General features: G+C 40.5%; 1 protein-coding gene across 7 annotated transcripts in view; it reads right to left on the reverse strand.

The window, feature by feature from the left end:
• Window positions 1-7150: 7150 nt before the first annotated feature.
• Window positions 7151-14026, reverse strand: part of DDX50 (DExD-box helicase 50) — a 34642-nt gene continuing 27766 nt past the window's right edge. For 6 of the 7 annotated variants that reach the window (XM_060112824.1, XM_060112780.1, XM_060112807.1 and 3 more), the window contains 4 exons: window positions 13858-14017; window positions 11597-11731; window positions 10444-10488; window positions 7151-7645 (listed from right to left, as the gene is read on the reverse strand). In XM_060112824.1, the coding sequence (XP_059968807.1) occupies window positions 7358-7645; window positions 10444-10488; window positions 11597-11731; window positions 13858-14017 (628 nt within the window). In that variant the 3' untranslated portion in view covers window positions 7151-7357. Of the gene's footprint in view, window positions 7646-9095; window positions 9130-10443; window positions 10489-11596; window positions 11732-13857; window positions 14018-14026 lie in introns of those variants that run through there. The other variant, XM_060112834.1, reaches the window with a different exon arrangement.

Here is a 14026-nt window from a genome sequence, read left to right on the forward strand (position 1 = left end):
ACGTAGACCTCTATTAGAAAATACAGGGGCTCTTAGTCTTGAAGAATTTGGACATGTACTAATTCAAGCGGTTGAGGGAAAGTGGTTCGTTGAATGATGTGTGACAATATTGCTAAACTTTTTGTGAAGAACAAGTGAGGCAAAGAATTGGGAGCCAGTGCATTATAAAATCGTTTTTAAAAATGGGTTGAAATCTTGCCTGGCTTTGAAAACCTGCACCATTTGCTCTGTGATTTTGGACACATCACAAATGTGTGTATTTCTTAACCTGAACCTGAGTTTCTCATGCATAATGGAGCTAAGAAAACCTACTTCATCAGTTGACAAAATTAAGTAAGATAATAAATGAAAAAGGTTTAGCATTGCCTGGCACACAGAGCACAATAAATAAGAGCTATTAAAACTCATAGGGGGAACTATACTCAATACTTTGTAATAACCTGTAAGAGAAAATAATCTGAAATAAAATACATATAGATGTATAACTGAATCACTAACCTAAACTAACACAACATTGTAAATCAACTATACTTCAATAAAAAAATAAAATAAAACCATGGGGGGAAAAAAAACCTCACAGGTACGTCAAGGCTTTTAGAAAGACAATTCAAAATGTAATCATTTTATGACAAAGGAAAATGCTGGAAGTTCTATTTCTGTATTTCCTAAGATTCGTTTTTACTGCACATTTTTTAATCTGACAGTTTAAAGGTAATTTTTCGTGTTTCACAAATTATTGATGTTTCACAGTGTCAATTTTTTAGCAGATAAATTTATGTAAACATACAACGATGCTTTCACTTACACTCTGTGATATCCTTGAGCCAGGAGCTTTGATTTCTTTATCTTTGTATCCTTAAGATTTTGGACAGTGCCTGGCACACACTAGCCTACCACTAGTAGTGGGATAAGGAAGAAACACTTTGAAATAAATTTTAGTTGTATGCCCAGGCAGGAAAGCAGTTAGGAACCTGCAGTCTGGTTAATAAACCACAAAATTATGTGATACTGCAGTATATGATACGGCTGTACACAGTACAAGGGCTTTTTTTTTTTTTTTTTTTTTTTGCGGTACGTGCGCCTCTCACTGTTGTAGCCTCTCCCGTTGTGGAGCACAGGCTCCGGATGCGCAGGCTCAGCGGCCATGGCTCACGGGCCCAGCCGCTCCACGGCATGTGGGATCCTCCCAGACTGGGGCACGAACCCATGTCCCCTGCATCGGCAGGCGGACTCTCAACCACTGCGCCACCAGGGAAGCCCTGGGGACATTTTTATTACCAACAGACGTTTAGCAACAGAGTAAGCCCAAAATGCTACTAAATGGAAAATTTTTGTCAAGGCTTATAAAGTATATAAATTCCTTTGTAACATACCTGCACATAGGCACAAGGCCAAAATTCCAAGAGGAAACATGCAAAAGGCCCTTTCTGGCTCAAAGGTGACCAAATTACTGTATTTAATCTAATCATCAGTACAAAATTCAGTAACAAGTGGGATATATGGGTCTTATATCCATTTGATAGGAAACGGGAAGTACTACTTGAATATTGATTCTGCCAGACCAGTTTCCTCTAATGTAGATGATGTAATATGTTTTCATAAAATTGGGAGAATTTCTATTTCAAAAAGTCTGTGTACACACACGCACACACACAGTGAATTCAAAAGTCTATACCACAAAATGTTAGCAGTAATTATCTCTGAGAGAGATATTATAGGTGGTTTTAATTTTCTTCCATTTGCTTCTCTATTTTTTCAAAATTTCAACAATGGACATATATTACTATTATAATATTTTTTAAAAGGAATATAGTTTTGGGACTTCCCCGGTGGCGCAGTGGTTAAGAATCCACCTGCCAATGCAGGGGACATGGGTTCGATCCCTGGTCCCGGAAGATCCGACATGCCGCAGAGCAACTAAGCCCATGCGCCACAACTACTGAAGCCCGCATGCCTAGAGCCCATGCTCCGCAACAAGAGAAGCCACTGCAATGAGAAGCCCACGCACCACAACGAAGAGTAGCCCTTGCTCGCCATAACTAGAGAAAGCCCGCGCGCAGCAACAAAGACCCAACGCAGCCAAATATAAATAAATAAATAAAAAATTTAAAAGTTGTTAAAAAGGAATATAGTTTTTTTTTTTCCTTTTTTTTTTTTTTTTTTTTGCGGTATGTGGGCCTCTCACTGTTGTGGCCTCTCCCGTTGCGGAGCACAGGCTCCGGATGCGCAGGCCCAGCGGCCATGGCTCACGGGCCCAGCCGCTCCGCGGCATATGGGATCCTCCCAGACCGGGGCACGAACCCGTATCCCCTGCATCGGCAGGCGGACTCTTAACCACTGCGCCACCAGGGAGGCCCAGGAATATAGTTTTTTAAAGTGACTATTAAGCACTACTCCCAAATTATACAAAACAAAAATAATGAGAGAAGGCTCTCAGACATTCACACCTAAATGTGAATTTGTTATTCAGATTTATAATGCTGAAGGGAATAAAACATATGATTTACAAATTCAAAAGCTGAAGATCAGGGTAATAGATTCAAGTTCAAGTAGATATTAAGGGACCACAACATTAGGGTACAGAGTACCAAACAGAAGGCTCTGAATAGCCAAAAGGTGGAGCCATGAAGTTGCTGGGCTCTGTGAAGAAGGAGCAGAGTAAAGGTAAGTGGCTGAATGCCGCCCAAAGCTGAGAATTTGGTGAGGAATTTGCCCTGCCCCCTCCTTTCAGAAGACATGGAAAGGTATTTTATCTTCATAGGATCTGTCCCCCTTTCCTTGCTAATAGGGAAGCCAGCCTTTAGCAAGAGGACCCCTTAAATCCATCCTCCCCCTTGCTGGCATTTGCCTACATGCTTATCTTTTTCACTCTCCTCCCTGAAACCCTTCAGTGGCTGTCCAAAACAAGGCCTATGAAGCCTTCCAAGATATGACACTTAAAAAAAAAAAAAACACACACAACAAGATATGACACTTGTCGTGTTGTCACCACTGCTTTCCTCATAGTTAAAATCCTGGCAACAAGAGCTACTTACAGTTCGCCATACATAGGCTGTTTTATTAGCTATTCTGTGCCTTTGCCTGAATGTACATTCCCACTTCCGTCTCTTTTACCTCACTTAATTGACATTCAGTCATCATGGCCCAAAAGCTTTCTCTGAACTCCCACCCCCATTCCTGGGCTGAGCTAGGTTTCCTTGTTCAGAGCTCTCAAATCATCACACTTAAGTCAATGCCATGGACCTAGGTTTATGTGTCCATCTATTTCACTAGATTCTGAGCTCTCAAGGGCAGAGACTGAGAACTCCTTATTCACTTTTATATCCCAAACATAGTGCCTGGGACCTCGTAGGTACACAGCACCTGCAGTAGGTGCTGATGAACCAAGCACCTCAGTAGGAATGGAGCCCCTATGCCATCTTGGGTATAAATACAGAGCTCACACTTACTCAGATGCAGAGGCAACTGAGATCCCCTCCTCCCAGTCATAGCTATCTGGAATCCCACTGCCTATAATCAAAACTTCCCCCTTTCTCAATCCAGCACTGAGAGTCCTTCTTCCCTCCTTGGTTTAACTGAAATCTGGCTCTTACTGGAAAATACTCCCATATAGCTTTCTCATATATATGTTGCTTATTCCCTCACATTCAATGTACACTGGTGTCCTCCTCTCTTCCTCAGAGTTTCCTGATTATTACTCCTTGACTTTCACATAAACACCCTGGTCCCTTTGAAAATCTGTGGTAATCTCACCTTTCCCCCCTGCTAATTCAGGTAATTTACCAACCTCCACCACTTACTGGCATTTTGGCACCTGGGTTAGTCTTCCTCTCCCTCCTCAGTCCTTGTTTGTCTTCATTCGAGAGGACTTCACTGTCCATGAAAACCATCCACATGACACTGGCTTCTCAGTTCTTTGACCACCTCAACTGAAATAACCTTGGCCCCCAGCAGGCCTACCACCATACTCGGCAACTGTCTTCTCAACTGCTCCACTCTTGAAATCTCAAACTCAGTCAGCCCTCACTGACCTTCACTCCCATGCCCCTTCTACGTCCTCCCTGCTATCAACCCCATCTCCACTTCAATCCCTAAGCAGTCTAGACTCCTTGGACCATTAACTCTAATCACTTTTGCTGAGTCCTTAACATCTTCACCTTGTCATCCTTTCATCTTACAGAGCAAAACCCCAATCCTCAATCAACTGTCTCCCATCTCCACTCCTACAACTCGATGCTGAGTGTTGCCGTAGGAAATCACATAATCACTCTAATGCCACTACAAATTCAGTCTCTCAAAAAAAAAAAAATTCAGTCTCTCACCTCAGCTGGACCCTCAAAGCTGCCTGTGACCCCTAGTTTGCCTGAGGAGTTCTTCATCATGTTCTGTAGTCAATACCTGAGCATTTCTCCACTTTCCTCAAATCTCCTAGCGTACTACTTCCCTCTTCACCTTCAGTGGATGACCATGCAAAACTACCACGGGAAAAAAAACAGAAGCCATCAGGCAGGCACTCCCCTCAACTTTTTACCTTGATACCTGCAAACACCTACATGATAATCATACTTTCCTCTGACAAAATGTTAGAGATGTGCTTCTACCATCTAAGGCTAAAATCTCCAGTGTGCTCGAGCTCATTCGTCTGGGTCCTCATAGGGATTTTGCTCCATCATACATTCATTCTCTCTCCTCCTGACTCCTTTTGGGCTCCCTCCCATATTAGTATTTTAACGTGCTCAAATTTCCCTCATCTCTCCACCCCACCAACACAAAATTCTCACTGCAATCTCATATCCTTTCTTCTACATCCAGCTTTAGCTTATTCTTCCCTTGAATTCACAGCCAAATTTCTGGAAGACGTGTTCGTGTTTGTTGTCCCTACTGCTTTATCTCCCATTTCCTGCTTAAGCCGCAGTTAAACAGCTTCTACTCTTAATACTCTATTAATATGGTTGCTCCCGGGGCTTCCCTGGTGGAGCAGTGGTTGAGAGTCTGCCTGCCAATGCAGGGGACTATGGGTTTGAGCCCTGGTCTGGGAAGATACCACATGCCGTGGAACAACTGGGCCCGTGAGCCACAACTACTGAGCCTGTGTGTCTGGAGCTTGCACTCCGCAACGAGAGGCCGCGATAGTGAGAGGCCCCCGCTCGCCACAACTAGAGAAAGCCCTCGCACAGAAACGAAGACCCAACACAGCCAAAAATAAATAAATAAATATATATGGTTGCTCCCCATGTCAATGTCTTTTTGCCAAATCCAAGGGCCATTTCAGACTTGTCTTCTGGTTCCTTTGAAAGCCTTGTACTTCTGGGCTTTATGCCCTCTTCTTGTCATCCCTTCTCAGTGGGATCTCCTTTCCTCTGCTATGCAGTTAAGTATGTTGGTGTGCCTCTGGGTTCTTTTCAGCCCTCTTTCCTTACTATACTTTCCCTGGATCATCTCATGTACTAACTTAACTACAATTACCATTTTTGGTTTATTATTCCCAAATCTTTAGAACCGATCTCTCTCCTGCTTCAGACCTATAAATCCAACTGCCTACTGTTTATCTCCTCTGCCATATCTCATGGACTACTCAATATTAAAATACATCTAATCCTGAACTAATCATATTCCCACTCTCTCCCCACCTAACTTTTCTTGCTTTGTTCTAGTACCTATCTCAGTGACGAAGCCTAGGTTTTATTCTTCTGCCTCTCTTATCTTCCAATTCAAAGCACTAAGTCCTAACAATTCCATTTCCTAAAAACCTCTGAAATCTATCCATGTTCCTCAAAGTCCACTGCCACTATCTAGCACAGTGGTTAAGAGCACTGGTTCAGAAGCTAGACTTGGTTCAAATCCTCACTCCACTATATATTATCCAGCTGTGCGACTCTACACAAGCAACAACTTCTCAAGTACCTCAGTTCTCATTACTCAAAATATGTTACCTATCATTAGTGCAGACCACCATCACCTCTACCCTGGATTACCCTGACAGCATCTTAAGAGGGCTACTAGTCTCCAGTATGGCCCTTCTGCAATCCAATCTCCTCAGTGTAGTCAGTAATCTTTCTAAAACACAAATCTCATCATGTTACTCCTTACTGTAAACTCTTTAATGATTCCCCATTGCCTTCAAGAAAACATTTCAACCCCTTAAAAATGCACACAGGACCTTTAAAATCTGGTCCCTAATTCCTTCTCTTATTCCTATCCTCTATCACATGCACACCATACTGAACTATTTGGCAATCCTCAGACTTACAGTGCTATTCTTTGCCTCTGGGCCTCTGCATATACAGGCATCCCTTGGAAATATTGCAGGTTCAGTTCCAGACCACCCCAATAAAGCAAATACTGCAATAAAGTGAGTCACACAAATTTTCTGGTTTCCCAGTGCATATAAAAGTTATGTTTACACAATACTAGAGTCTATTAAGTGTATAATAGCATTATCTCTAAAAGAACAATGTACATACCTTAATTAAAAAATAATGTTGTCATAAAAATGGGACCAAGAGACTTGTTCAACGCAGGATTGCCACAAATCTTCCATTTGTAAAATATACAGTATCTGCGAAATGCAATAAAACAAGGTGTGCCTGTACTGCTCTGACTGCAAACCCTGTCTCCCTTCTAAACTGGCTAGATCAACTTATACTTCTGCTTTACATCTCCTTTTGGGTATCACTTCTTCTAAAAGCCTGACTCCTAAGGCTGGTGAGGTGCACCCCAACTAGATCCTTAGCATTCCATACCTACTTTCATCCTAAATATTAGGTGTTAATCTCAACCATATTTGCTTCTTTAGACTGTAAGTTCCTTGAAGATAGTGACCATGGCTTATTCACTGCTATGTCCCTAGGGACCAGGATAGTGATGGGCACACAGAAGACATTCAACCAATACCTGTTGAATAAATTGAGTATGCACTGCTTGCACACCTTTTAATTAACTTTATCTAAAATTTAAAATGTTACATCTAACCAATCATGTCACCAGTCTATACGGATTTCTTATTTTCTACCATATATCCTATGGAAGGAGTGATCTGAATACAGACACACCACATTTTGTAAAATGCAAGTAACCTTAAGACTGACTTAACTGCCACATTTTAGAAGAAATTTTAAAAGATTACATTGAGAAAATTCTTAACGCACAGTGAAAAGAGACAATAAAAGGAGGTTTTTTTATTCAAAGGTATAACTGGATAAGTAGATTTGTTTACAACCATTCTTGTGAAATACTTTTTAAAAAAATACAACCAACTTCTCTGCCAAAAGCAGACACAGACCTCAACTATGATGACCTAATTTTTGGTGGATAATGTACAGGATTAGGCAGAAACAGGCAAGCTCACACTGGTAGATTAACTACCCCAGTCAAAACTCCGTTTGCAGCCCCCGCTTCTTGACCGATTTCTGTTCCCACTTCGTCTTCTACCATCTTGTCGAGTTCCTGACCGACTCCCCTGTCGATTCTGTCTACCTGACCGGCCACCAGATCGACCACCTGACCGGCCCGACCGGCCTGACCGGCCACTTGACCAGCCACTCCTCTGTCTGGAATTAGAAGATGTGCTTCCATCATAATATTCTTCAATTTCAGGCAACTTGGCTGGCACTGAGAGTACCCAGTCTGAATCATGCCACTCTGCCTGTTGGGATAATTTACAGGATTAATATAAATGCAAAATAGAAACCATAAGCAAACACGTGAATATAGGAGACTCTTTTCACATCCATTAGCTAAAGGCCATCTAGCCATTAAGTTCAAAGTATCTAGAACAAAACTGAAGACCAGAAAACGAAAACATATTCAAAGCTCATTCACTGAAGTTTCTAAGTTTTATGAACAAACAAAACAGAAACAGACTCAGATACAGAGAACAAACACGTGGCTGCCAGAGGAGAGGGAGGTGGGGGGATGAGTGAAACACATAAGAGAGATCAAGAGGTACAAACTTCCAGTTACAAAATAAATGAATCACAAGGATGAAATGCACAGCATGGGGAACATAGTCAATTATATTGTAATATCTTTGAATAGTGACAGTAACTAGACTTATCATAGCGATCATTTTGTAATATACAGAAATATTGAATCACTATATTGTGTACCTGGAACAAACACAGTTTTGTAGGTCAACTATACTTCAAGTTTTTAAAAAATGCAGACAATGGGAGGAAATTCTTCAAAATGCTAACAGTGGTTATCTCTGGGGGGCGAGGATTATGAGTGCTTGTTATTTTTTACTTTATTCTTCCATGTGTTTCTAGTTGTGTGTGGTAAACATGTACTGCTTGTAAAATTAGAAAGAAAATAAATGTCATTAAAAATGAAAAAAATCAATCCTGTTAAAATTTAAATCTCAAATTTAACATAACAATACAAAGCTTGGTTCCCCTCCCCAATGCTCCCCCCCACCAAAAAAAAAGTTTCTAAAAGCTAAGTTTTAGTCTCAGGTGAAATTTTCAGGCTGATTTTGGGACTCTAAATTCCTACTCAGTTTATACATTCTAAAAGAGACCACCAGTTTCTCAGCACAAAATGAATAAGTCACTAATAAGTAGTACATTGCTTTCAGCAGATACATTGACAGAAGGAGTGTGAGCTGAGATTAAAAATCTGTCAACACCTGCCAGGGAATAAAAAATGTAGCCATTGGAAACAATTTGGTATCGGGGTAAACAACTCAAGATATAAAAATCATTGCAGGGGCTTCCCTGGTGGCGCAATGGTTGGGAGTCCACCTGCCAATGCAGGGGAAGCGGGTTCATGCCCCCGTCCGGGAGGATCCCACATGCCACGGAGCGGCTGGGCCTGTGGGCCACGGCTGCTGAGCCTGTGCGTCTGGAGCCTGTGCTCCGCAGTGGGAGAGGCCGCGACGGTGAGAGGCCCACGCAAGGAAGAAAAAAAAAAAAATCATTGCAGCTCATGAGAGCATCGGTATGTCATATTCTGCTACATTAACTGTTTTTCATTGTGATCATGAGTTGTCAAGGCAAGTTAATATTAAAATACCTTACAGGTAAGAGTAAGCAGAGACAAACAGCCACACACACCACTGGTGGCAATATATGACCGAAGCCTTAAAAATACACACACCTTTTGGCCAAGCAGACATCTTTAGAAGTTCACCTTAAAGAGACAAACACGGCAATGCATAAAGAGTTAGCTATGCCAACATTTAAGGCTGACTGGTTTATAACGGAATATTAGTATTAGAAATAATCTAAATGTCAGAAAATAGGACATTGATTAAGTGGGCCACCCAGGTGGCCAAATGCCAGGGAGCCAATAAAAACAAGTAACTGTACAATTGACAAAGAAATGTGTTTATAATATATTCTGAATTTGTAAAAAGACTTTAAAAACCAAATAATCCCATTCTTGTTTCAAAATATGTATATAAATATGCATAGGGATGTAATAGACAAATTCCACAGTGTAGGAATCTAGTGGACAATCTCTTCCTTCAACAGATAAAATACAAGGAAAATTTTTTTTAAAGAAAGAGAGAAAGGAAGGAGAACCTATAAAGTAAACGAGACAAACATCAAATTACAATGTATGAACCTTATGGACCTTCTTATATTTAAAAATATGTAGGAGACAGAGGGAAAGTTTAAACAGAAAATTGGATAATATTGAGGAACTATTATTTTGGGGGGTTTAGTTATGGTATTACGATTGTGTTTTTGAAAGTGTTTTTAGTATTTTAGGTATATAGAAATATTTATGGTTGAAATGATAGACTTCCTAAAATTTGTTTCAAAAGAATACAGGAGAGAGTGGGGAAGTGGATCGAAGTAGACATGAAACACAATTGGCCATGAGTTGATAACTGTGGAAGGTGGGTGATGGGTACATGAGGATTCAGTATGCAATCCTATTTTTTCACGTTTGAAATTATTCATAATTTTTAAATGTTTTAAGTTATGATACAGACTGGATAGTTATTATTATTATTTTATTAAGGAATTGTTAACTGATTGAGGCATTTAGCCTAAATCAATGTCATAATGATATTATGACTATGTTATTTTTAATCCTTATCTTTTAGAGAAACATATTCAACTATTTAACAGATAAAAGTTTTTAAATACCAGGCTTCCCTGGTGGCGCACTGGTTAAGAATCCACCTGCCAACGCAAGGGACATGGTTCGAGCCCTTGTCCAGGAAGATCCCACATGCTGCGGAGCAACTAAGCCCGTGCGCCATAGCTACAGAGTCCGTGCTCTAGAGTCCGCGAGCCACAACTACTAAAGCCCACGCACCCTCGAGCCCGTGCTCTGCAACAGGAGAAGCCACTGCAATGAGAAGCCCACGCACTGCAACAAAGTGCAGCCCCCACTCGCCGCAACTAGAGAAAGCCTGTGTGAAGCAATGAAGACCCAATGCAGCCAAAAATAAAATAAATAATTTATTTAAAAAAAATTTTTTTTAAATACCTGTAACCTTTCTGACTCAGTTGTGGGAACATCAAAGCAAACACCCTAAAAGCAAAATGAAAACACTTTTATTTAAATGCATATGAGTTGATTTTTTTAAATATCTGCTTGTGATCTTATATTAGCTAAGAAAAGATTAAGCTCGTCCCATGATTGCCTATAGGATTAAACCAGCTAATATATAATGATACATGACACAGAATGGCTGCTAATTGTACTTCCTAAATCTAAAAGTAAACCAGTATCTAATAAGAACTGACTACTACTGGGAATCTAGAGTATTCTCTAGAAAAGTTTTTGTAGACACTATAATGTTGCATGTCCCTTGTAAAATGACCCATCTAATAAACTCCTTTAAAAATGTAGTGCCAGAAACTTTCTCTCGTTCAGTGCTGAAATGTTTATCAGATACCGAGAATGAAGTAACCTAAGATGCTTCCTCTTTGGTTTTGGTTGCTGATAAGTTGCAAGTTAATTTAATATTCAAGTATAGCTTTGCCCTAAGGACCTTGGTATATTTTCCTTCCCCTCCACATTTTTTCTGAATGTACATATTTGTCTCATACTTGCCACAGATCTTTTTTGAAGGTAAGTAGTATTAAATTTGAGAAAGATAACTATTTCCAATAAATGGGCTAATAAATTATAGACTAGAATGAACCTATGTTGTCAAGTGAGATGAATAAATATAACATCTTTTCTCAAAACCATTAGAAGAAATCAGTCACTTATATTACAGATGGTCTTAACTTTGCTATTTCATAATTGTATGAAAATACTTAATTCACTTTATTATCCTCATTAACAATCAATAGCAGGCCAGTTAAAAACCAATATTGTGTATTCTCTAAAAAATAGAGATGTTTAGCTGTTGCAATTATAAGTTACTTAATCTTAGAAAATAAACACACACAACCACATGTAATATGTATACAAAGGCAGAAACTTAGAAAACTCGGATATTAGTCAAATTAAGCAGACTGACTTTACAGCTTTCTAGAGGAATGGGTTACTTAAATAACTCCCTAAATTTACAAGTGGAAACATACTAACACATGGAGAACATCCCATTAGGCTTCAAAAAAAAAAAAAAAAAGAATCTGCTAGTCTATATAATCGTATAATCGTACAGCAGTTGTCTAGAAAAGCCTACCATATTTCCTTTTAGGAGGCACATTCTGGTAATTTGGGACACAGCATTACTACTCAGCTTTCTGTTAAGTTCTTTCCAAGCACAGCTAACATCCTGTATTTCTTCTGGGCTTTCCAGAGTCATGGTCACAAACCCCTTAAGGAATAAAAGTCACATTATATTTGGGAAAAAAGCAGCAGCATCAGGACAATGACATTCTAACTTGACAGCCCTTTTTGACTTAACCATGTACTTCTTATGAGCCAATAGTATAACATGACTGCTAAAAAAACAACTTCTTTGAAATTATATTAATAGAAGACTAATGTTTATATATAATTGAAAGTACCATTCTTCTATACATTGCTGTAAAGACTACATTTAATTCTAACTATCATGCTTTAAGAGGAAATTAAACAAACTAGAGCATCAGAGAAAAGATAAGGTAGTGGAGAATTAAGGAAATGCTGAAGGAATCAAAGTTAGCTTTGAGTGGAAAAACGAGGACATAAACCTCTTTAAACTTCTGAAGGACTATTACATAAGCAAAAATGACTTGTTCTGTAGAACTTCACTGGACAACAAAAGGATCAACATGAAGAAGATATAGGGAGGCAGTCAACTAACAAGTATTTGAGTGCCCCCTATGTATGTGCCAAAGATGCTCTAGGTGCTAGAGATTCAGCAGTAAATAGTCCTTTGTCTCATGGAGGTTACTTCTAGTGTGTGTGTGGCAGGGGGTTGGCGTGGCGGCAGTGGATAATGGTGGGAGAGGAGACAGTAAACAAATAAGGAAATATATATGTCAGATAGTAATAAGAATCATGAAAAAAAAAATAAAGCAGGGGAAGAAAATGAAAATAGAGAGTAAAGGGAGGGGTAAGCTATTTTAGACAGTGTGATGAGGAAAGACTTCTCTGACACAGTGGTATCTGAGTAGAAACCTGAATGAAGTGAAGGAGAGAGCCAAGGTTATTAAAAGGAAAGAACGTTCAAAACAGCACAAATAAGTGTAAGTGCCTTTTGTAGGGTTAAGTTTTTTTTTTTTTTTTTTTTTCTTTTTTGCGGTATGTGGGCCTCTCACTGTTGTGGCCTCTCCCGTTGCGGAGCACAGGCTCCGGATGCGCAGGCCCAGCGGCCATGGCTCACGGGCCCAGCCGCTCCGCGGCATATGGGATCCTCCCAGACCGGGGCACGAACCCGTATCCCCTGCATCGGCAGGCGGACTCTTAACCACTGCGCCACCAGGGAGGCCCTGTAGGGTTAAGTTTATGTTTGAGTATCAGAAGTAGGTTAGGGTAGCTGAAAACAAGCAAGGGGAGAGTGATAGGAGATGAGGCCAAAGAGGTAGCAAGGGAAGACGCTACAGGACATTCATGGTAAAGACTGTGGATTTTGGTTTAACCCATAAAAGAAATATCAAACCACTAACACCCTGTTGCTAAGATATTTAATCAGAGGACAGATGACCCATCTGCCAAAGAGGGATTCTTTTATTAGATAAAAGTTGGGGGGCCTCCCTGGTGGCGCAGTGGTTAAGAGTCCACCTGCCGATGCAGGGGATACGGGTTCGTGCCCCGGTCTGGGAGGATCCCATATGCCGCGGAGCGGCTGGGCCCGTGAGCCATGGCCGCTGGGCCTGCGCATCCGGAGCCTGTGCTCCGCAACGGGAGAGGCCACAACAGTGAGAGGCCCGCATACCGCAAAAAAAAGAAAAAAAAAAAAAAAAAAAAAGTTGGGATTAAATTACCTCTTACATACTTCTTAGCTTTAAAAGTCTATCTTCATATTTGCTTAAGAAATATGGTTTAAGTGTTTTCTTGAGAAGTATCTGGTGGGTTATTAGGGATAGGGTATTTGCTCAGTGCTAAAGTATCACCCCACAGATTAGAGAGTAAAATATACCTTTATAATGGGAATATATGGCTCTGGGTACAGTTTGTTTTGACATCTGATACTGAACTGGCAGGGGCACGGATCAGATGGTGTTTTTTACACACACACACGCGCACACACACACACACACACACACACAAAGAGACACCCTCCACATATACAAGCAATCCTTACTTTGCATGGTGTTGTGTTAGCTGCAGAGTCTACTTCTCGATTTGCATGGCTCCATGGCAAACAAAATGAGGAATCGGTTCTGGTATGCAAGTTTCGGTTAACAAAGTACTGTGCAAAGTGAAGATGTCCTATATTTCCCTCCAGATAGAGAGATACCTATGGTTCAATTTTAATCCTTCTCAAACACATGCAATTTTCTCACAGATTTCTACCTTATCAGAGGTGATCAAAGAACGTGGTTCAAAACTTGATGCACCAGAGATGTGGGCTAATGCTGCAGCCAATGCATCCACTGCCCCTTTCTCTTCTATCAGTCTCTGAGCTGATGGTCGGAAAAAATCAACAGCAGCATAAGAAACGGAAGCCAGAGACCTATGGTTT

The sequence above is a fragment of the Mesoplodon densirostris genome, chromosome 1 (genome assembly GCF_025265405.1).
Source record: "Mesoplodon densirostris isolate mMesDen1 chromosome 1, mMesDen1 primary haplotype, whole genome shotgun sequence".
In the NCBI taxonomy this organism is placed as follows: domain Eukaryota; kingdom Metazoa; phylum Chordata; class Mammalia; order Artiodactyla; family Ziphiidae; genus Mesoplodon; species Mesoplodon densirostris.